We start from the raw sequence: 23,529 nt of genomic DNA, 5'->3' as shown, positions 1-23,529 counted from the left end.
TGAAATTGAAATCACATTTATTGTTTGTTCTGGAGTTGATTCACTTAAAACTTAACCCTTTGTGTACAGTACAGTTCTTTCTTCAACTGCATCTTCTTCTTCTTAATCATCATCATCCTCATCTCACTGTCTTTTAACACATTCATTCACACACACATACATTCACACACACACACACACACACAAAACAGCCAGTTACACCAGCTGAGGCTTAGTCAGTTAATCTTAAAAGGGTAACGCACCGGCCTCTGATTCACGCTTTAACACAGCAACGCAGCCACACACCTGCAACAGGCTGCAGCATCCATTACCCTGTGAAAGCAGAGAGAGGATCACATCTCACCGTGCAAAGTGGTCCCCTTTAAGGCCTCCTTATTAGAGTCCTTTGATGCCAGGACGTGACAATCACACTAAAATGTTTTGTTCCTCGCGTTCAGTCACTCGCCACCTCCCTCCCGACCCTGCAACAATCTCACCAGCACCAAAAGTTTCAGCTTGGAGAGAGACTAACAGATAAAAATAAAAAATACTCTAAGATTCACCTTGCAGGACTGCAAATACAGAAATGCACAGAGCAATAAAAAATACATAGCATCAAAGGTTTAAATCAAATCACGATAGAGGAATTAAGATCACTTATTTTTTTAACTACCTTGCTAATAGAACTGCTGATAGCTCTACTAGCATCAACAGCTTCTTAAGTACATGTAGTTATATAGTATGTATCTATACTCCATAAAAGGGTTTGGATCAAACAGTCATGTTTGCAACATGGGCAACCAACTTTAAAAGGTCGTCAGCCTACATGGACCCTTCAGTAATTGCTTCAGTTGTGGGTTGATATGAACACACTCTGAAGCAAAGACTTCAGCCTCAGGAGCCCACCAGGAGGTCGGACGTGCTTCTGTGTTTGGACCGAGGGGGCTGATAGTTCTCATGAGCCCTGCGTGAAAATCAGGTTTGGTTTGTGTTCATGTTTAATTGGAGTAATCTAAACCCTACAGTAACGACATGAGTCCCGTGAAGCCGCTCCAGGAGCCCGAGTCTTTCAAACCGGTGGGAACTCGGCGGTGCAGGTAGTGGATGCAGATCACCGCCGGTTCAGTCCATTGTTTCAGTGTGGAGCCTTGGAGAACTCGATAGCTGTGCAGAGTTTCCTCCACCATCAGGTCCAATGTAAACAGCTCTTCGAGAGGCGAGACAAGGAAGTAAACAGACTCTTTGGCACATCCTAACACGTGAACGGATGCATTAAAGTCCTGATCAGACTACCTACAGACAGGCTCCCACACTTAGCTCACTCTGAGCGAAGGAGGCGTCTTCCAATCAAGCAGTTTTACTTCTGTCTGGCTCTTTAAAATGGGAAACAAATGCACATTTGCTATGCATGTACACAAACATACAAACTACCACACGCACACGCACGCACACACACACACACACACACACACACACATTGTGCACCTGTGTAAAAGTGCAGCTCTGACCTAGTTTCAAACATTCTACTTTAGCTTTAGAATGACCTAGCTTACCACATTCAGATGCATAATAATAAATAAATAATGATTTGGGTCGAGAAAGGCAAGAACAAGTTGAAATGTGTAACCTTGAATGTTTTCGATGGCCCTGCTTCTCCAATCCAGACAGGGAGATTAAAAAGGTCCACTGTGGAGGATTTAGGGGCATCTACTGGCAGGTACTGAATATAATATTCATTATTATATTTTCATTAGTGTATAATCACCTGAAAACAACCCAGCAAACATTGGTAAGATGGAGACGTCGTGTCCCTGGCCACAAATGGTCCCCGTCTGATGGTCCAGTCAGACCTTCTCTTACAAACCAGGACACATTCATCATATTATTGGCATGAAAAAAGCAAATGCATGTGCCTTTGTTTGACTGACGATGTATCTGGTTGTGAAATGGATGTCCAAACTGTGACATCCACTCCACGTATAAAGATGACGTCCATTTTATAAATATAAAAAACACATTTATACATTAAAGTTTATCTACATGTAAGTTATATTCCTGTGTCATCATTTTAACAGGAGTTACTATTTTCAGTTTTAAAAGGTGTGTGAAGCTGCTGAATGTGTACATTAACTTTAGCAGAACAGCTGATTAAGCCTGTTCATGGTAACATCATATTTCGATATTGCCGGGATGTCCAACTTGGCACAACTTACAATTTTTAACTACTTTTGAGCCATGATGGGACGTTGTGATTGGATGTTCAAAGAACTTTCATTCATGTCCTAATGTTCGCTGGGTAAGAATTGTTGTGTTTTATTACCTGTGAATGAGCCTTTTATATCTACTGAATGTCCACCATGTTGCACCGCCATGTTTCTACAGTAGCCCAGAATGGACAAAACCAAACGTTGACTCTGGAGAGGGGCTTTCGTGGTTTACATATTTTTAGAAGCCATCATAGGTGCTCCTTCACACTTCGAAGAGAGAGGTGATTTGAGGGGTATTCAGTTGGTTGTAATCTTCGACCGCCCAGCTAGATGCCACTAAGTCCTACACACTGGCCATTTAAAAAGAAACTGTGTCTTGGACACAACAGCAGCCCTATGTGCTGAACACAGCAGAGTGTGGAGTAGTTGTAACATCATGAAAACCAACGGTATTGTAACATGGGGCATGTTTGATTGTGTATGAGTGTGTGCATATATGCTTTTAGTAAGTGCTTTAAGCTACATTCAAACAAAATGTATGTTTTGGGGTCAGTATTACATTATAAAGTTAACTAGGGGGATTTTCCCTTTTTGGGTGTGCTTCCACTTCTTGCTCCTTTAACCAATCGGAATTAGTCTTTGTCAGATTACGCCCATTTTAAAATGTGCGCTTGAGTAAGTGCTCAGTGACAATGTCAGCATTGAAAGTGCCTCTTTTAACACTTAGTGTTACCACACGTTTGAAGCCTTGATCACAAGACTAGCATGATTATAAATGTCTTTTAATCTCAGTCAGGACCTTTAGGTGAGAGGCTGAGGCCAGCGCTACCAGCATGCTGATAGAAATGGTCAAAGTCTCACAGGTCTCAGTAACGCACTGCTCATAAGGGGAGAGGGTGGGGCAAAACTGTAGTAGACAGGGGGAAAGGTGGGAAGTTGGAGTTTGCTAAAGGGCTACATAAACCTCTAAATCACCCGGTGAATGTGGGGAGAGGTACAGCAACGGTCCACGTCATCACCTGGACATTCAATATGAACAAGGCAAACACAAAACATCGGTTCATCTCTCCTCATAACCTTGGACACTTCCAACAATCATCCGTCCCCGGTGCACAGATAAGCCGGGAGAGCTTCGTTCCCATGGTAACAGTCTAGAAAGCTGCTTCGAAGGTGCTCATAGGGCTCTTTGGAGGGGAAACACTCCTCCTCAACAACACTTTGTGAAGGCCAAAGGAAAGAAACGGATGGACGAAAAGAAACTGTAAAGGCAGGAAAAACTAAAAGGGGTCAAACGACAGTGATGAATCGGAGCCTACACTGTCTGGGTGGGGAGGGCAAGAGAAGCTGGAGGTGGGGTGGGCTGCTCCTCTGAGACTTTTACTATCTCTGTGGCAGTGACAGGCGGAGCACGCTCAGCTGGAGGCGTAGGGGAGCGGCTGTTGGGAGCTGTGGTGCGGGTCGGGGTGGAGGTGAGGACAGGTGTGGTAGAGGTGGTACTAGAGGTAGAGGTGGAGGCTTGGACCGGGGCTGGGTCATCAGCAGAGGCTGCTTTGGGAGCAGCAGGCTTGTTGTAGTTCATCTTGAGGATGTGCTGCTGGAGGTGTCTGATCCAGTCCTCCTGCACCGACAGCGGACCGTGAAACTCCACCTCGCAGAACCTGACGGAGACAGAAACACACATTGAAGCCGAGAATTATGCAGACGAACACGACCAGTTATCTACATCTACTGTGGCCTCAGCTAAGTTTTAACACAAGGCAATAAAACACAAACTGATGGCGTTAAATTCCCCCCTGTGGGAGCAGCAGGTTCTGTTTAAACTTTCCTACCACAGTTATATCAGAACTTATTGCCTGAAAATCCCAAATGATTCACTACTCTCAAAATAGTGCATTAGCAACTAAAAGTGGAGTAGTGCTCAGCAGGGGGTGGGGGTGGGGATTGCTGCTCAGGGATTATGGGACTATCTAAAATTTAGCCAGACAGTTCTATTAAAGCTGCCGTCTCAAAATATCTCCTGTTAAGAGCCCGGAACATTTTCTCATGGGCGCTGGGAAGCCCCGCTCCAACACACACAGGTTGCACTCACCGGCACTTCAGGGTGTAGAACTTGCCCACCAGTTTGACCAGTGGGTAGGAGGGAGGTTTGGGCACCAGGGCTGGGACGGTGCCTGTGCGGGGGGGCTTAGGAGGGCCGCTGTCCCTCTCTGCTCCATCTGGAAAAGACGGGTGCTTCAAGGGCCGACGCTCAAAACCTTAACAAGAGGAGGGGGAGGAGGTTAGTGCAAAATGGAGCTGCACCATAAAATGCTTTTTCAGATTTCTTTCAGAACATTTTGTGCCTGCAAGGTTAATTTTGTAAGAACACTCTTCAACGCACGTGATGTAAAAATGTGGCGCTTTCACTGCTCTTCAAAGGCATGAAATAAATAAATAATGCAAGTCAAGTCAATGTCAAAAAAATAAAGGATAAAAGGCAACTTACTGTCAGTGAAGGCTAGCACAGTGATGTGGCTCTCTTCCTAACATTTCATTCATTTCCCCTGATTAAACCACACAGCTTTCAGTGTTTTGTTTTTCTTTTAGTACAACAGACTCTTTTCATTTGTCTAACATCTCAAGTGCAGTTTCTCACATTTTCCCTGCTGTTGTGTTGGTCGCCTGTTTTCAAAACCTGCAGTCATGTTAGTGACTTTTTGATGCTAACATGCTCACAATAGACAATGTGGTTACCATCTTAGTATAGTGTCTCAGCATGCTAACGTTTGCAAAGATGCTACATTTCATCCAGAGGGGACATAAATGTATTAACCAAATTTCACAGCAATCTATCTGACAAGATTTCACTCAAAACCGCAAATATCGACGTGGTGGTGCTAAAGGAAAAATCGATGGGATTCATCTTCCGGGGAGATTAAAGGAGACATTTTGCTAATTTTCAGGTTCATAGTTTTATTTTTGGGCTACTACTAGATCAGGTTTACATGTTTTAGTGCTCAAAAACACACCAGTCCCTCATACTGTCAAGTGCTGCAGCACTGTATTCCCCCTCTGTCTGAAATGCTCTGTTTTAGCTCCTGTCTCTTTAAGGCCCCCTCCCAAATACCCAGTCTGCTCTGATTGGTCAGCTCACACATGCCTGAGCCAGCACAGCTAATAACAACAGAGCAGCTGTGCTAAATCAATTCTTATGTGTTAAACTAGCCGTAAGGCATAAATTATGCAAATATATGACATGGTGACGTTAGTGTGATGTCAAGAAGTCACAAAATTTAAGGCGGGACTTCTGACGAGGCATTTCCGGCACTTCAGTAGCAGTGTTTTCTGGGTGAGAGAGGAGCTCCCATAGATAAACATATATAAAACACTGAAGGAAAGGAAAAAGGCGAAAAAAGCAATTGGTCTCCTTTAATGTTTATTCAAAACCTCATGATAATCTATTGAATAGGCATGTAGTGCACCGACCGTCCCTACAGCTACAGGGTTAGCATAAAGCTAAATTGGTAATTGGCTTAAAACAGCCTATTAGCCTTAAGAATGTACAAAGTTTGACATCTTTCGTCAAATGGTTATATTTTGACAAAATACTTATAGCTAGCTTAATTAGCTAGTAGGCCAAGATAACATTTTTCCATAGAGCAGTGCCTAGAGATTGCTGTGCTCATGTGACTGACCAGTTGGTTTCCATGTTGGTTGACCAGGTACTTAAAAGTCCACACAGGAATTGATGCCTGTGTCAGTCGTTGCCTCACACAACACAGAGTTACATTAGCAGTGATTAAAAAAAGATTAATTCAGCTGACAATGTACGATGTGTACGATACATGCAGGCATATGTCCCTGACTGAGCACATGAAAGCAAGAACATATGCTGTATCCTGACGTACCTCTGGGCAGGCGGACATTAAGCTCACTGCGCGCCACCTGTGCTTGAAGCGGGAGGCCTCCAGCGAGTCGCGAGAGGCTGGGACTGCTGCGGCCGGGCCTGAAGGGAGCGGTCAGTGGACTGGTACCAGCTTCGCCCTCAGAGGTCTTGGAAGAGCCCTGGCTAACCTCGCGGCTCAGCGGTCGCACCAGGCTTACGGCCAAAGACGAAGACCACTGGGAGGAGGTGGAGGAGGAGGAGGAGGAAGAGGAGGCCTTCTGCGGTGAGATGGGGAGGATATGATCAGAATCCGTTGACGCAGTGAGGGGTGAGCTGCTCTTCTGGAAGAAGGACAGAGATGAGTTTTCTAATCAGCGTTATATCAGCGCTTGAGCTGCTGTGTCCTGGTGCAATTACCAAGGCTTTTTACTATTTCTGTCCTTGTTTGTTACATTTCCTGATTTTTGGAGTGTCTGGATTGCCTTCTTGTTTGAAGTAGTTTGTTGTTTCACCTTTTTCGAAGTGCACCTGACACATTTTTGATCCACACTGCATTATACAGACCTACCAGTCATCTCTTTTCCTAATATTTTGGGACTTACGCTTATATGCTGAGAGTTAATGAGCAGATTGATACGTCTGTCAGGTAAATATGAAGCAACTTCCAGAAGCTGGTTAGCTTAGTTTAGCAAAATGACTGGAAACAGAGGGAAACCATTAGCCCGGCTCTGTTAACAAATAACACATTGGTGTAACAGGGGGTTACATGGCAGATTATTTCTACCCCGACGCAGTGACGTGAGGGGAATGATCCTCTCATCTAAGCATTTGCGAGAATCAAATAAATGGCTTTTAATGTCAAAAATATTACTTTAATTTGCTGCACAAAGAATTTTGACAAGGTAAATATTATATTATTGTATTCTTAAAAAAGGGCCTTTTTAATTAACTGCTTTATTGACTACATTTTGAAAATATGAGGTTAATTAGCTGCCATTTGAAAAGTTTTTGATACAAAACAAGTATGTCAATCTAATCCTTTAATGCAATAAGGAGTTCACAAAGGTACCACACTATTTAAATGATATGTAGGTAAGTAGTTGTGGCTGTTAATCAAGGCATTTACATTGGAACTGAAAATGTCTAGATCCTGATCAGCAATTAGGCAGCTAGTCTATTCTAATTAGTCTATTATAATTGTTTTGCAATTACTACAGTCCCTGTTTTAACATACTGTATACATTCATAACTGTTAAACTCTCAAGTGCCCCTGTCATTATTAAAGCACTAATTATTAGCCCAATTAGGAGCTGACAGCTTGGCAATTAAGGGATCTTTACATGCTGGTTTTGTGCTTTAAGTCATTGTATCAGTGAGCTGCTTTAGAGAGTGAATGGATGGGCTGAAAGGCCACTTACTAGCCATTCTCTGTCATTAGCCGTAATTTCTGGTAATAATTAGTGAATAAAAATGATAGTTATAATAGTTATAAGTAAAGCTATTTAAGTTTCATCTGCTGATGAAGGCCATGGGGTGCATTTGAAAATAAAAACACCTGAGAGGGCGTGCAGGCCGTTAAGGACTGTTTAAATGCTGTGGCTTCTTCAATAAACATTAACCCAAGTAGACATTTCTCAGATTACTCACTTCACTAACTCATCATTTCTAATGTTTTATTCCAATTTTAGGGTGTTAATACACATGTTTATTGCCTGTGATGTAACTATGAATACTACACTATATGCAGTTTCAACTACTGTATATAAGGGTCGCAGCTCACAAGAGCTTCAGCTTATAATTGTGGATCATTTCTCTTGTTCTCTGTTCTCTATCATTGGAAGGGTGCAATCAGCGATCATTTTCATTACTGAATAATCCGCTGATTATTTTCAGGGTTCACTCTGTAAAATGCGAATAATCGTAATAAATGGCCAAATTGAAGCGGCTTTAATTTGCTTCTTTTGTCCAACCAATACACCAAAACCTACATTTACTTTCATAAATGACTAAGAAAAGCAGCAAATCCTTACATGCAAGAAGCTGGAGCCAGCCAATGTTTCACATTAAATCGATTATCAAAATAGTTTGCGATTCATTTTCTGTCATTGACTAATTATTGCAGCTACAACTGAAGGTTGAATATCTTTGGGTAGGTTGACAGTTAATCAGAAAAAACAAGACAATCGAAGACGTTACCAGAGGACTATGAGATATTATGATGACATTTTCCCCCATTTTTCTGGATGCCTGTGCAGTGTGTGGCGGCTGCATTGCTGAGCTGCTGCGGCTCACCTGCCTGTGTGTCCACATAGGCAGCGTTACAGCGTGCCACCTGCCTGCCCCATCTGTTTACATGGAGTGTGCCTTTGATAATTATAAATAAATATGAAAGTGTGATTTCCTTTACCCTTGTTTAAAGAGCAAGAAAGTGGGAGGGGGAAAGAGAGGGAGAGAAAGAAAAACCTGCCCTTCACCTGTTGTGTGTATTCTCTTCCTGTCTGAGACATATTGTACAGATACAGACATTAAAACTGGAGTCAAACGCTGGTAAGATGTCGATACAATTTTTTCAGGTCTATTTCTGCCAAGAACTACGCACATGTCACAGTAAAAATAGGCGAGACTCCGAATCTCTAGATTATGCACTGCAGCAGCCTAACCAAATATAAAATATGGGCTCATCCTACACCTCTGTCCCTGATTGTTGTCATAATTAACCCATGAATTCTTGAGTGTTTTGTGGGGTCACAGTGACCTTTGACCACTACAATCACATCACTTTGTCCTTGAGTTCAAGCAGAGGTTTGTGCCATATGTAATGAAATCCCCTACAGGTAACCACAAAAATACCTATCACAATCTACTGATCAATTGAGGGTCTCTATGGTAAGTCTCATGCAATGAGTGACTATTTGCTCCTTCGATACAGGCCCAACAGTAAAAATTCATTTCTCCAGTATGAAAAAAAACCTTTACAATCTGATTACAAGGACGTTTAAAAAGGTGATCCATTCTGTATGTGTGTCACATCACAGCTCAGGGAGAAGGTGTGACAGTGACGCAAATGCACCAGAAACTAATTCAGGAGGGAGAAAAAAAAAAAAAAAAAAAAAAAGCGTACGTTTTCTTCTATCAACAGCATGCCATAATTTATCTGAGGATGAAACATAAGCTGCCAGGCACCCTGGTTACTATGGCAACTATCAAGTCAATAGCTGAGTTGTTCTGGCATCTGTCCCCACTGTGATTTTTGCTGGGTGTAAAGAAACAGGATCTACAGTAAGGCTCAAAGCTGTTAGACAACACGTCTGAAGCTTTCCAAGACACAAAATGTCTGTCGAGCCACCAGCTGAGGCGTGTTAGATCTCCACGCATGACGCCTATTCAAAGAAACCGGGAGCAAAGTGAGAGCGTCAGAAAAGTAGCACAGTAGGTTATGATCTTGGATTGTATAGCTGCTTCGCTTAGTGGGAGGTACAGCTTCTTCTACTGATACTTCACATTTTTCCTCTGAGGAAAAAAAGCCTCCACAGTTGCAACAATAGACTTTGCTGAAGTGTCAGAGGCCAAAGATAAAGTCCGAGAGCCTTCACTGCACTGACCTGCGTTATTATACTAAAATGAATTACCAGCATTAAGACTGTCCGCCTCTCCTCACCTTCTTGAGGGTGGAGCGGCTGCCCTGCATGTAGCTTCGATGCATCTCCAACACCTTCTGCGGCCTGCTGCGCATCCACGCGCTAAGCGTCTCGATGGGGGACCCATTCACACTCCACTCCGTGACACCAAACTGCCTCAGGTGAGCTCGCGCGTGGCTGGCAAGAGCCTTACGATTCTCAAAGTAGAAGCCACACAGCTCACAACTGGGATCTGAAACATACAGGAAAGAAGGACAGTGAACAGAATAACGATTAGTATAATCGAGAAACAAAAAACCTAACAGTGACTCACCCTGGTGTCCAGGCTTGTCTGGGGAAGGTTTCCTTTTGAAGGAGAAATCCTGCGGCAGAGGTGAGAAAGTCTTGAGCTGATGTGGCGGTGAGTGGCCAGTCTCCACTGATTGGCCGTCCTCAGACAGAGGCCTCTTCCCCAGTGGGGACATCCTGAAGTACTTCCCTGCAGGTGGGGTGGCAGATGTGCCCATGGACCCGAGGCCCTGCTTATGGAGCCTGGACCCTGACTGCAGCAGACTGAGAGGAGATTTGCGGTATTTAGTGGAATGGTAGCCTGAAACACCCAAACCCTCTGAACCGCCGGTGCTCTCCCATAGGGGACTGTTGGCTCCCTGGCTCGACTCCTTCTTCACTCCCTGGTCTGAGTGAGAGGAGCCGCCTGTCCCTCTCTTGTGCATCACCTCCCTCAGGGTGTCGATTGGCGAGCCGTTGACAGACCACTCAGTAATGCCCATCTGGCGCAGGTGGGAGCGGGCGTGGCTGGAGAGACCTTTGCGGTTCTCAAAGTATTCCCCGCAGAACTCGCAGCGAATATCTCTGGTAGGCTCCGCTTCATGAGACATGGCTACAGAGAGACCAGAGGGGGAAGTCAACGATTATTTCAAGGATCCTGCTTAGAACAAAGGAAGTAATAACAGTGTAAGTATTACTGCTTTAATGCCAATATGCGTTGTATTATAGCAGACTTTTAGAGAATTATCCACTGAATAATTTACTATGACTTGTAAAGGAATATCTGCTGTTGGATTTGTGAATATGTTTTGCAAGTTGACAGTTACATGATACTGAGACTGAGAGGAGATTTGCGGTATTTAGTAGACTGGTAGCCTGAAACACCCAAACTCTCTGAACCGCAGGTGCCCCCTGTGCTCTCCCATGGGGGACTGTTGATAAGACTGTCCTGTCTGTACAGTACGTATGAAGCTACAGCCAACAGCTGGCTGTTTTAGCTCAGCATACAGAATGGACACAGGTAATCGCCAGCCTGACTGTGTCAGACAGTGACAAAATCCATCCATTGGCATCTCTAAAGCTCACTAATTGACACATTACATCTCGTTTGTAAAAATGACAACTTGCTCCAGGCCAAGGCAAGAAACAGAAACACAATCCGCCCTGTAAAACTAACCTGACACGCCAGATGGTTTTGTTCCACAGAACCACCTGGGAAGTCGCCCTTAGAAAACTGTTCAGAAGACAGCAGACACTATCAAAAAATCCTTAGCAGGTGATTGTATAGACCATATGTCCATCACCGTCTGTCAGGGGCTAACTTCAACCAATCAGATCAACAGTAGCACATGAGCACCACCAGTGAGGCCCCATCTTTTACCAATGCCGAGCAGGAGATTCTTTCAATGAAATATACTCTCCGGTTCTGATATAACTGATGCTACAGCAGCTGCATTAACCACTTGAGGAGCCTAACCCTTTTCAAACAGTCGCTTCTCTCACTGGGCATCTCACCTAAACCACATCCACAGCTGCAAGTAGTTCCTCATAATTACTGTGCGTTTAGCCACAAGCTCATAGCTTGAAGGTGGGTAATCTAAAAATGGTTTCGAAACTACTGATGCCTCTGTAAGACCTACATAAACAAAGGAGACCATCAGCAAGAACATTAGCCATTTCTAAATAATTACTGCAGTTATTCTTAATGTGTGTCACCAGTTCGGATTCTAACTTCCAGGTCACATTATCATATTTTTTTCTAATGTTTGCCGAGGAGAAGCTCTCTCTCTGCTGAGAATTAAGAAAAATTTAAAGTTTGTTGCAGCTGCTTTAAAATGTTTATTTTGTAGTATCAATATCCTCATCTAACACTCTGCAAAAATAAAGTAAAAATAAATAAGTGTATTTCCCAAAATGTCTATTCCTTTACATTTATAAATATGCCTTGGAGACAAAACTTTGGGTTCAAATTACCCAGGTTGAGGGGGAGAACGCTGTCAGAGCTGCTCCAGTTGAGAGGTTCGCCAGAAAAGCCGACAGGTCTCCCCACAGCTCCAGGCGTGGTGACCTCCAGCTGCACCGGCTCAGGCTTCAACTTGAGGATCAGCCCGCTAGAGGCCATCGGTGGAGCTGAGCTTGACTTGGACACCGCGGGCTGAGGAGGGCTGGAGGGGCGGGCGAAGGCGAAGGGGAGACGACTGAGGAGGGTGGCCGAGGGAGAGGAGGAGGTCGACAGAGGTGATCGAGGAGGTCCCGGAGAGGACGGAGGTGGGGTTTTGAGAGGTTTCAGAGGAAGAGCGCAAGGCAGGCCCCGTCTTGTGATGATCTCCCTCAGGGTGTCGATTGGCGAGCCGTTGACCGACCACTCGGTAATGCCCATCTGGCGAAGGTGGGAGCGGGCGTGGCTGGAGAGGCCTTTGCGGTTCTCAAAATATTCCCCGCAGAACTCGCAGCCTATTTCCTTTGGAGGTTCACCTGTAGGGATAGAGAAGTGAAGAGAAATATACTCAGTGGTAAAAGAGATTACAAATAAAGCCCACTTTGTGTGAAGGATTTAACATGTGACACAACAGTCCGGAGGGTACCATCAACACTCACTGTGTGGAAGGGCCATGAGCTCCCCGCTACTCAGGCGGAAGACCCGCATGGAAGAAGACTTAATACGCTTGGCAGGTGGGCCAAGTAAAGATGAGGCAGAGGAAGAGGTAGCTTTGGATGTCGACCCCGCCCCAGCTGTGGTCACCTTATAGAGGAGGGATGAAGAGGAGGAGGAGGAGAGGCTCAGCATGGACGACTGCTTCGGGGAGGAGAGCGTGGTCGTGAGGCCCCGCGGTTCTGTGTGGCTGTCCAGCTCCAGAGCACTGGCTTTGTGCTTGAACTCGTCAGTATCCATGAGCTGGTTCAGGAGGTCGATGGGAGAGCCCTTGGATTCAGAGTACTCCACCCCGAAGTGCCGCAGGTGGGCTCGTGCGTGGCTGGAGAGGCCTTTCCGGGTCTCGAACCAGGCGCCACACAGCTGACAAACAATGTCCTTGGTTGGGTCCACCTCCAGTGCTGCACATGAAGACGGAATAACTAAAGTAAGACTCATAAAAACAGCGAACAGAGTAACTTTGAACAAAGTAATCAGAGACTTAAGTGAAGGCAGTGGCACTTACTGAGGTTGAGAGGTGCATCATTCTCCTGCGGGGCCCAGAGGGGTTTGGTTGTTGTGAGGTTGGATGGGGCGGAGAGGTTCGAGGTCAAGCTTTTCATTCCCCCAACCTTGTGCTCCGGGGAGCGCAAGGGGGAAGACACGGGCAGCAGAGAGGAAATGGGGGCTTTCCTCACTACTGAGGAGGGGGAGCCGGAGTGAGGCGGAGCTGGAGAGGCAACAGGAGAAGGTGCAGGCGTGGAGGAGGAGGAGGAGGGTGGCACTGCTTTCACCGCTTTGGCCAGGATGGAGAGAGGGATGGGTTTCTCGTCTAAGTCCATGTCTTCTAAATCCTCATCTTTCCGAGGAGCAGACGGGGAGGAGTTCTTGGCTGAATGGGGCTCCAGAAGAGGTGAGCTTGTTTGGCCGTCTATGTTGCGCTCCTTGGCGATCTGGTAGAGGAGGTCGATGGGTGCGCCGCTGCTTTCCGACACTCTGATGCCCAGCTGGCGCAGGTGAGAGCGGGCGTGGCTGGACAGTCCCCGCCGCGTCTCGAACTGAGCTCCACACACCTCGCACTTCAAGTTGTGGACTGAGAAAAGAGACCAGAAGAGCAGATTATTTCAAAGCAAGTTCTGTTAATGTATTCTTCCACTGTTTTATAAAAGTGCGGCTTTAACTGAAAGTTTGAAAGCAACAGCAGGTGGCTGAGGTTCTTTTAGAGGCCACAGATATCCCGGAGGACGTGTCAGCTCACTTACCCTTCCTGTCTACATCTTCACCCAGTCTGCACCAGCCAAGTGTGAGTGCAGCTCTCATTAGCTCCTAAATACATTTGTCTACCTCTGAGGATTTCCCTTGGGACGACCCTCTCTGATGTACTGTCACCACGCCTCAAAGCTGACCTCAGGTCACTTTTACAATTTCCCCACTGACAGCTATGATAAGGCTTTGCTGTAGCAAATCCAATCCCTTGTCAACACTCTGGGGGTCAGCGTTCCCATATTTCTCGCTCACCCTTGGAGTCCACATCTTCCCCAGGAGAGAGGCTGTCCGTGTCCACGCTGCACAGCCCTGTTTTCCCGGGGCTCGAGCTCAGACCATCCGGGGCTGGAAGCTGCAGCTGCTCCTCATCCTCTTCCTCGGCTGCTGCTGCTGCTGCCTCCTCCTCACCTGAAACATCACAGAAAAACGTCCATAAAAGTGCAGAAACGCCATGTTAATTAGGCCAATTAAGTGACTGTGTCAATGAATCACCTTAAAAACAAACGACGGTGTCTGGGAAATCAATCTCACGACTGATTTTTACGCTTCTGAAATAAAGTCAGTCTTCTGAAGCACAGAAAATGTATTTCTGAGTCCCTTGAGGAGGAATAAAAAAAGACGCAGGCTGAGGGCAGAAAATCAACTCAGTCTTGTGAGCTCATTGCCTATAATTTGTCAGCCCTCGCAGTAACAGCGCATAATAACGTCTTCTGTGCGTGGAAATAATCCAAGTAATGAATCCCTGTCATGAAAAGTCATAATTGCACTACTGTATGAAACAAACATGGCAGTCCTGGTTCCCCGCAGTCAGGCATTCCTGGGACAAAAGTGCCATTTTCTGCGACAAATCGGTAAATCAAAAGAGACGTGGAGACAGACAATGCTTTTTGTCTGGTGGGCGGCTCTGCGCTTGTCAGTTCATCTCTTGACTGTAAAAGAGCGGCGATGTGACACCTCGGAGCGCAGCGTTATAACACCAGCTATTATAATGAAGACAATACTACAGAATAAAGCCCCGTATTTATTTTCTTTCTCAGAAACGGAACAAAGTGGCAAACCGCTAACTTGACTTTGCGTCCATTCAGGCAGAGTAACAGGGAGCAGAGCCGACACTTCCAAGTAAAAGTGATACTTCGATTATACTTGGTTGATCCGGATAAGTTGTAATAAGATTACTGCCTATGACCGGCCGTCGGTCCACAAAGTTAGCACGTCTCCTGAGCCGCCTCGCTCGGTAGTTTTGGGGTGAAAAACATGCACAAATGCGTGCACTTGAAAGCACAGCGTGTCCTCTATCACAAATCAAAGCAAAGTAAAATGGCGAGGATTGGGCAACTGTAGGTAATTTTTAGAGATCCTGCAGCATTGAGAAATACTGGACGTCATCCCAGACGTGCACAATGAACCAGACCCTCTCACGGGCACATTTTAAGAAAAGCGCGAACTGCAACAACAAAATCACAAGAGCGGAAAAATCATCACAATCTATCCGCGCGTGCGAAGCGGAAACACCCGAAACAATGCCGATGACCCGCTTTCTGAGCTTTTGACATGCATGTCATGGGCTACCTGCATGGCTGTGCGCGACACTGATTTTCTTGACGCGCTCTCACATGATAAAGACTTTTTTTAATGGCTGTTGTCTGGATACAATGTGACAGAAGATGCGGCGCGAGACGCGCAGTGCACCGCCGCCGTGTGATCCGAGGGCACGCGGTGCTCAGGAATTACAGCGCGCGGTACTCACCGGTCCGCAACCGCAGTGCATCGGACTCCCGGCAGCTGAGGCCAGACAGTTTTTCCGCTATTGTTTGGGTCTACGGGGAGGTGGAAGCAGCCATTTTGCCCCCATATGCACCGCTAAGCTAAGGCGTGACCAATCGAGTGGAGGCGGAGGTTGGGATAAATGCACCGAGTGCCACATCAACCACGGGCATCGGGGACTCTCTCCCTCTTTCTCACTCACACTCCCTCTGTCTCTCTCTCACACTCACACACACACACACTCTGTTGAGGCTGATATTCTCGACAGCCACCATCCCGCTTCAACACAGTGCACAGAAAAGCAGTAAAAAGCAAACACACACAGATGCACTTGAATCAACAGCAGCAGCATCTGAACTCACATTTCCTCCACTGCTTTATGCATTTGTAATAGTCTTGTTCATCCCCTCCAGGTGTCATTACTGAGGTCTATACACCCTGTGCTGAGTTCAAAGTGCAAACACTTGACAGGAGTCAGCAGGTCATTACCATCAAACACTTCAGCAGCCACCACAGCAGGCACGCGACCGATGAGAAAGGTGCACAGTGAGGATGGATCAATACAGGAAACTTACCCTCACACTCTTCCACACGGTCTTCCTTCTTGCAGTGTTCAGGAGATGCTGAAGGCTGTGTGTCAGAAGCAGCAACACTCGGCGCCCTTTCACTTGTCTCGCCCTCAAGCTTAACCTCAATGATTCCCTCCCCTCCCTCCTCCAGATCGTCCTCCTCGTCCTCCTCCTCACCCTCCTCCAGTGAAGAGCCGGGGCTTCGAGGGGGAGCCGTGGGGATTACAAGGTCAGGCCTGCTGGAGAACAGCTCTCTCAGGATGTGGATCGGCGAGATGGTAACGTCCCAGTTGGTGATGCCAAAGTCGCGGAGGTGGGCCCGGGCATGGCTGGACAGGCCGGCCCGGGTGTCGAAGCCGGCGCTACAGAACTCACAGTGCATCACACTGAATGTGTCCGGGTCAAAGTTGGCAACTGTGGAGAGGGCAGGCGATACAGGTGGGAAGTTTAGACTGAATGTGGAGGATGACACCTGACAGCTGTAAAGTGACTGACAGCAGTCAGCCGGTCCACCACTCTGGTCCAGAATCAATTATTTCAACAACTATTGGACAAATGTAATGTGGTACAGACAGTCATGGTCCTCAGAGGATGACTCCCATTCCATTTGGTGATTCCCTGACTTTTCCTCTAGTTCCACCACCAAGTTTAAATTTGTGGTTTTGGGTGACATGTCTCGACAAACATTGGATAGATCGCCATTTGATCTGAAATACCTGCAGAACTAATGACATTCCCATCGGCTGCACTTTTGTGGTTTTAGCATGCTAACACTCGTTGATGGTGAACAGGCGTAACATTATACCATTAGTTATTTGATATTGCCGTGTTGGAGTTGTTCCTACAACATCACACTGAATGTTGCTCCAGTAACATCATAGCGGCTGACAAAAAAGTGACAAAGTCCGTAGCGTGAGCTGGTTGTGATGGATGAATGAATGAAGCACAAGACTTTGACCCAGGAGACTGAGGTTCGTGTCCTGCCTCAAACTTATTGTTTTATTGTTGACTTATTATTTTTGGAAGTTGTTGACTTGTCTTCTTTTTTTAAGTTTCCTGTTGGACTTTAGGCAAACAAAACCTATTGGTTTAGTTTAGGAGAAGATCATGATTTGGCTTAAAAAAGCCATCTCAAAAACATGACGGGTCATTTGCAAGGATGGTCTGAGAGCAACATTAATTACAATCATAGGAACAACACCAACAAAGCGATATCAGATCATACTTTATGATGTGACTCTGACTTGCCCAAGTTGGGAACCACTGCTTTATGTTATAGTGGCCACTTCTAAAAGCAGATCACATACAGGGTTCCCAGGTGGTTATTAAATCAAATCCAAAGGGAGGTGAGTGCCGAATTGCACAGGATGTGTTCTACTGTGATAAAAACCAGGCATTTGAGAGATTGTTCGTTTAACTAATATACACTATGGCTAATGTCAAGGTCAAGGGAAAAGACAATAATAAAGCCGTTGTCTGTATAGGCAGAATCCACTTAACTACGCAGCGTGAGGAAGGAAATGCAACAAGCCACTGACCTTTTTTTTTCTTCTTCTGATAGGAGAACTTCTTCTCTATCGCATTGACTTCCTCGGGGGATATGAAGTGACGCACATTGTAGCTGACGCCCACTCGGTTCAGGTGGCCTCTCACGTGATTGGCAAGCCCGATGCCATTATGAAATCGATCGGGGCAGTAGGGGCATTTCCTCTCCACACTCTTGAGTGCCTCTTCGTCCTCATCAATCTCATCGTTGTCTTCATCCAAGATGCCCTCTGACAGGAAACGCCGCACGCGTTCCTCGTCAATGTCGTCGTCATCATCATCACTGTCAATTTCTGCAGGAGCAGCAGTAACCCGGTTGCTCCTCCTCAAAAAGAAAACCTTTCCATCTTTCTCCACTTCCAGCTTGTCTTCGTCCTTCACACTCTTCTTGGGAGGGAGCGATGACGTCGCGCTCTGCTCTGCTGAGCAGTCATCTATGAAGAGAACAAATCTGACAAATCTTACACTGAACCAGTATGCGTACTTTAAATACTATATGTGCATCATGGGTTTTGGGCTCCTTTCAGAAGCGTCTTAAGTCTGTCTGACCTAAGTTACTCCCTAAAATGTGTTATAGTTCGACCAAAACAATGTCTCAACACTTAAAGTATAGTTACGGTTTTAGTGATCTGATTATTCCCCTGTTTTTGCATTAATCTGATTACTCTTTCAGGTAAAGAGATTCAAAATAACTGTGCTAACAAAGCTGGATTTCTGCTACAAAAATTTGATTACTTACAGGAAACCATAACCGGCTTTCTATAAGGGGTTGTTTACATTAAAACCTTTAAGAAGGAAAATGTTGTCACATTAGACAGTAATAGTGCTGTACTGGCAAGCTATCACCTCATAAAGTCGTAAATGGCTAAAGCGTTAACATGTAGTTGCCTTTTTACACATCCAGCAGCAGTCACAGGGCAAAATTAGCATTCGTTCGGATGTTCTATGATGTTCTACAAGCAGGTAAGGTGGTGTGAGTGGTGGTTCTGGAGAAATTTGACTAAATACTAAATATTCGACTGAATACTCACAATAATCTGGTTGCCAAGCATATTCATGTTATCATGTACATCATGACGTCGAGTCTCACCTGTGTTTGATCGTGCTCTCGTGTGCGGTTTCACTCCAACAGGTGAGTCGGCCTTTGGCTCGGAACACTCAGTGTCAAGCCCTGTGCTCTGATCTTCATCCTGCTCTTCTTCCTCACTCCCGAGCAGCTTGTCATCATCCAGTCTGGGACGAAACTTGGCCAGATCAGTCCAAGTCTTCCCTCTTCTGCTGAATCTCCTGTTCCCAACGCACTTGAAGTCCGTCTGTCCTGTGGGCCGAGCTGCAGCGCTGTCCGGTGTTGTGCTGTCCTCGGAGGCAGTGACTCGTTGCTGGCTTTTGCCTTGAGTTGCATTGGGCAGGGATCCAGATCCAGACCCAGAGAGATGATCAGAATCCAGGGTGGGTTTCGAAATTCGAGTACCCACATTGGACCTTGAGTGCTGGCCAGTCTCATCAGCCTGAGCCCCACTGATTGGGTCCTGTCCAGGGTGAGCAAGTTTCTGGTGTTCCCTCATTACATTTTGACTTGAGGTCAGGAAGGCACAGTGTCCACAGGCCAGGGAAGTGGATGCCAAACATGATGGTGAACCAGGAGATGGGGAGTCAGCCTGAAGAGCAGGTTTCTTCCTGTTGTGGGTCTTGGTGTGATTAGCCAGTGCCTGGGGGGTTCTTGTGCTGAAGTTACACTTGGTGCAGAGAAAGCGGCGGCGGTACGCAGAAACAGCTCGGGCCTGAGCTGGAGTTCGAACTGAATTTGGTGGAGTCGCGTCAGAGTCAAGAACTGCTGCGCCTGTTTCTGGTGTTGAAACTGTAGCTGGGGAATGAGGTGGAGATGACACTATTTCTGGGTCTGACTCTTTGCCTGGAATCGAGGCTGCATCTTGCACAATAGTTGGGTCTGGGCTTAAATGCTTCTTGACCTCACTGTCAAGTTTCTGAATCTCTTTTGCCTTCCCATTTTCATTCAGTTTTTCAATCTCCTTCAAGATCTTTAGACGGGACTCCTGGTGCCGTTTGTGGTGATCTGCCAGCGCGAGCCGATTTGGCAGGTTCCATCCACACTCAACACACCGAAATCGACCGCCTTTTCCAAACCGCCTGCCACCCCCTGCACCACTCTGACAGTGCTCGACTATGTGCTCTTGCAGGTGGACCTGCTTTTTGAAGTAAATGCTACATTCCACACAGGTGAAGATTTCTTTATCTGGCGCTTCCTCGCTTTCTTCTTCTTTGTCTCTTTTCCCTCCTCTGTCTCTGATCTTGATCGGTTCTTCCACTGCTCCCTCTCCAAAGTCAACTTCTTCAAAATCATAAACCCCTCCACCTCGATTTAACTGTGCAGGCTCAGCAGGTCTTGATTTTTGAGGACTCACTCTTGACCGCTTGCCAGTCTCAGGCGATGTGCGCTTCAAGGTGCCAAGTCCAGAAAAGGGCCTGAGCAGCACCCTCTTCTTTCTGCACCGCTGAATGAATGTGCAATGAGCCCAGGGGGCAGGAGGGGGACTCTCGGGGTCTGAGTCTCCAGGGAAGCTGTACACATCTCTCTCAGGCTCCTTCGTTTCTTTTCCCTTGGGCCTTGTCTCTCCCTCGCTATTGTCTGCCTCCTCCTCCATTTGGCAACCTTCCTTTGGTTTTACTTTGGCCAGAAACAGCTCAGCTCTCTCAGATACATTCCAGACTTTACTGTCTGACACTGTGAAGACAAAGCAGAAGAATTATGAATGAATGGAGCCTTAAGATAAAAAGAAAGATATCATATCACGTGCACAGGCAGATTTTGTTTCTTCCTTGTGGTACTTACATTCTGTTGGGCCAGGCTGAGACGTATTTGGCTCTTGTGTTTTTGTGCTCTCATTGTTGTCGGGCCCCTCCACAGGGGTAGGTGAGTCAGTCTTACTATGCAAGTGCTGCAGTTTTTCAGGTTCTGGGTCATCTTCACTATCAAGTCTGGATAGTATCGGAAAGGAAAAACATCACATGTAATGTCTAACAAGAAGAGCAGCATCTCTACCTGAAAAAAGTCAAAATTACAGATCAATTATTGTGGGTTTTAGGGGGAGTTTGAGGGAGTACAACTAGAAACATACATGTGGTGAGTAATTTCCGTGTTGATGCAAGTGTTTGTAGACTGTCATTGATTTTTGATGCTGTTTACCCCTGTGTGCAGTCTTTATGCTAAGCTAAGCTAACGGGCTGCTGGCTGTAGCTTCAGTCGTACCGTACAGACATGAGAGTGGTATCAATCTTCTATATAGGTGTATTCCCCAAAATGTCGAACTTGCTATCTGTTTATATGCAGTTGCAGTAGAGTTTCTACAAAGCTACAATCCATTAAAATAAAACTTGAGGGAAATTTAATTGAATAGGTAAATGATTAAATCGAATAACCTATACCCTATATCTATTTCTTGTCTGTGGAGGTTTTGTGGGGGGGGGCACCACACGTCCTGGCCCCAGTGTTTAAAAAAATCCTGGCTACGGTCCTGATTATATTTCAAAGTTTACAAAAAAATCTGCCTCCTCTCAGTCTGTTTATTTCCATTTTCTGAAAAGCTGATTTCACAACCCAAACAACTCTCTACTCTTCCTCCAGCACCTCCTCCTCACCTGAGTCCAGAAGAAGGAGATCCTGGGCTGTGAGCAGCCAGACCGTGAGGGTTAGAAAAGTGCTGTAGCTCCTCCTCTGACACATAGCAGCACACAAAACACACAACCACAGGAACATCACTTCACAGCTTAACAGTTACAATCCACAGTGCATACTCGGGTTACATAGAGAGAGAGAGATGAGAGACTTCTGACTACAAGCACACTGAATAACATTTAAAACAATAAGTGGACAACAATTATATATAACATATATTAGCTAGATTCAGTGCTACGTCTAGCTTTGCTGTGTAATCACTACTTGAGAAGTGTGCAACAGGTTTCTATAAGATATTAAGCCACGTGTTACCATCTAGAGTTTCTTTCTCAGAGTCGGAGTCCCAGCTGAGGGAGGAAGGAAAGGCTGAGGACCTGAATCTCCTCTGTGCGCTCCTCCCTGGGTCCGCACTGGGCTGGGTGCCCTCGGTCGGCTTGGGGCCCTCATCTCCAGCGTGGCCCCACGAGCATTTGGCAGACATGAGGCCATCTCTCGCGTTTGGAGAACATGAGGACTAGAGGCGATGATGAAAACAACGAGAGAGCGTTTACAAATGTTATTGTCAGACGATGGAAATGACACTCACAGAAATGGGTTACGGGCCACAGCTGGTCCAGATCTAGGCCTGTGTCACGGGCACCCTCGTCCTGGCTACTACATCTGGGCCAAGTGTATGCGGCTGTGTGACCAACTTCCCTATGCAATGATGACGATACTGTTGATGATGTCGTACCTGTAAGGTGCAGTTGAGGAAGTCTGGGGTGGAAGGGTTTTGTGCTGAGTTGAAGGGTGGGGGCCCATAGCTGGTCCCTGGGGTTAGGGGTCGCCCTTCTGGCTCCATAGTCCCCCAGAGAACAGTATGGAGTCCCACTGGTGACCAGCCTGCCTACATCGTGCAGCCTCCTCTTCCTCTGGAAACAAACACACACTAACAAATCAAAAGTTTCTAATGGCTTACAAGTTTCATCCTTACTGCAAAAACATGCTGACAAACTGTTTTTATAACAGCCTGCAGAATGTAAAGAAGAATCAGAAAAGCATTTCAGACAACATGAAAGTGTCAAATCTGCAGAATGTGTCGTGTTTTGGCTGTCCTCAGTATTTTTGTGTTTCTGCCAGCTGCAGTTTTCGGACTGGCTGACCTATTTTCACAATATGTCTGGTCTTAAAGAATGAAATAGGGCGCCCAAATGGTTACATAAATAAGTGGCCTTTATATTCAGGCCCATGTCCTCTCTCCTGCTGCCCCTGTGAAAAGCAGCGAAATGCCCGGGTACATCAAGGTGTCCCACGGGTTTGGCCTCTGTTGCATCAGAGGACGTGGCTGATATCGATCCAGCCGCCGTCAGGTGACTACAACAACAATACATCCACGCACAACGCCTTTTAAACCCCAAAACGCCCATAAGCTGCAGTTTTTTTCCTTTAGTGCAAATACTCACTGAAATCGGCCTGGTTTGCGGATCGCAGTGAAAGGCTGCCTCTTTAAGCACCGTTCGTCATACTTTGAGGACGGAGCCGAAGCTTTTTTACGCCCCGAGACGATGCTCGCCCGAGGCTTTCACCGCTCCCATGGACAAACTTGCTGTGTTTTAATCGCCGCTCGGGTTTTTTGCATGGATCCCTGGAAGATGCCAGGCAGAGGACTCCATGTTATTTGGCTTGCAGGCACGCCACGGCTGCGTACGTAACGTCGACGGGGAGGGCGACGAGAAAGAGTTTCGAGTGAAACACCAGAGACAAGTTGAATAAGTTCAACTTTTACGAGCGACGCGATTTTAAACGCATTTCAGTATGTTTACACTGACGTGTGCGTGGAGGGCTTTGTGTTGCGACGCGTTTTTAATCGTGATGACACTTAAATCTGCGGGAGACTGTGAGTGAAATATGTCCACACTTCACACCGATCACCTTTATTATAGCGGGATTTATTTAACGTGAACAGCTCAGGTATTAATTATAAATTGGGCCAATTTAGTTTCGGTTGCCTTCATGTGTCTTGGCCACACATCCACCACTGGAGTTAATTACATGTTTATAAAACACACCATGACTGTGTCTCTGGCTGTGAGACCAGAGCAGCTGTAGGCTACACAGTTTATT

The 23,529-nt window shown here is 46.1% G+C and overlaps 1 protein-coding gene across 2 annotated transcripts; it reads right to left on the bottom strand.

Annotated features, from left to right (window-relative positions):
• wizb (WIZ zinc finger b) lies at window positions 1-23,094 on the bottom strand. Of its 2 annotated transcripts, none has more exons than XM_084371554.1 (17): window positions 22,869-23,094; window positions 22,160-22,337; window positions 21,739-21,940; window positions 21,390-21,465; window positions 20,584-20,729; window positions 18,823-20,475; window positions 17,726-18,166; window positions 16,194-16,601; window positions 14,107-14,262; window positions 13,115-13,681; window positions 12,555-13,010; window positions 11,931-12,431; window positions 10,003-10,569; window positions 9,710-9,921; window positions 6,074-6,392; window positions 4,276-4,441; window positions 1-3,844 (listed from the first exon to the last, which is right to left on the bottom strand). In XM_084371554.1, exons 2-17 carry the CDS (start codon window positions 22,265-22,267, stop codon window positions 3,499-3,501), a joined length of 6,324 nt encoding a protein of 2,107 aa, XP_084227680.1. In that variant the 5' UTR covers window positions 22,268-22,337; window positions 22,869-23,094; the 3' UTR covers window positions 1-3,498. The 2 variants fall into 2 exon arrangements, with proteins under 2 accessions (XP_084227680.1, XP_084227681.1); XM_084371555.1 differs by having other exon boundaries at window positions 6,074-6,329.
• Window positions 23,095-23,529: the final 435 nt, after the last annotated feature.

This window comes from Pagrus pagrus, assembly GCF_965226575.1.
Source record: "Pagrus pagrus genome assembly, chromosome: 13".
NCBI lineage: Eukaryota > Metazoa > Chordata > Actinopteri > Spariformes > Sparidae > Pagrus > Pagrus pagrus.
This window is presented reverse-complemented; position numbering and strand designations above follow the sequence as displayed.

What these genes read in the sequence shown, in the direction of transcription:
- wizb (XM_084371554.1), bottom strand. Translation starts at nt 22,267, where the DNA reads ATGGAGCCAGAAGGGCGACCCCTAACCCCAGGGACCAGCTATGGGCCC. An exon ending in TCTCCTTCTTCTGGACTCAG is followed by an intron (nt 20,730 to 21,389) that starts GTGAGGAGGAGG and finishes GATACTATCCAG; the next exon opens with ACTTGATAGTGAAGATGACC. An exon ending in GAGAGCACGATCAAACACAG is followed by an intron (nt 18,167 to 18,822) that starts GTGAGACTCGAC and finishes TTCTCTTCATAG; the next exon opens with ATGACTGCTCAGCAGAGCAG.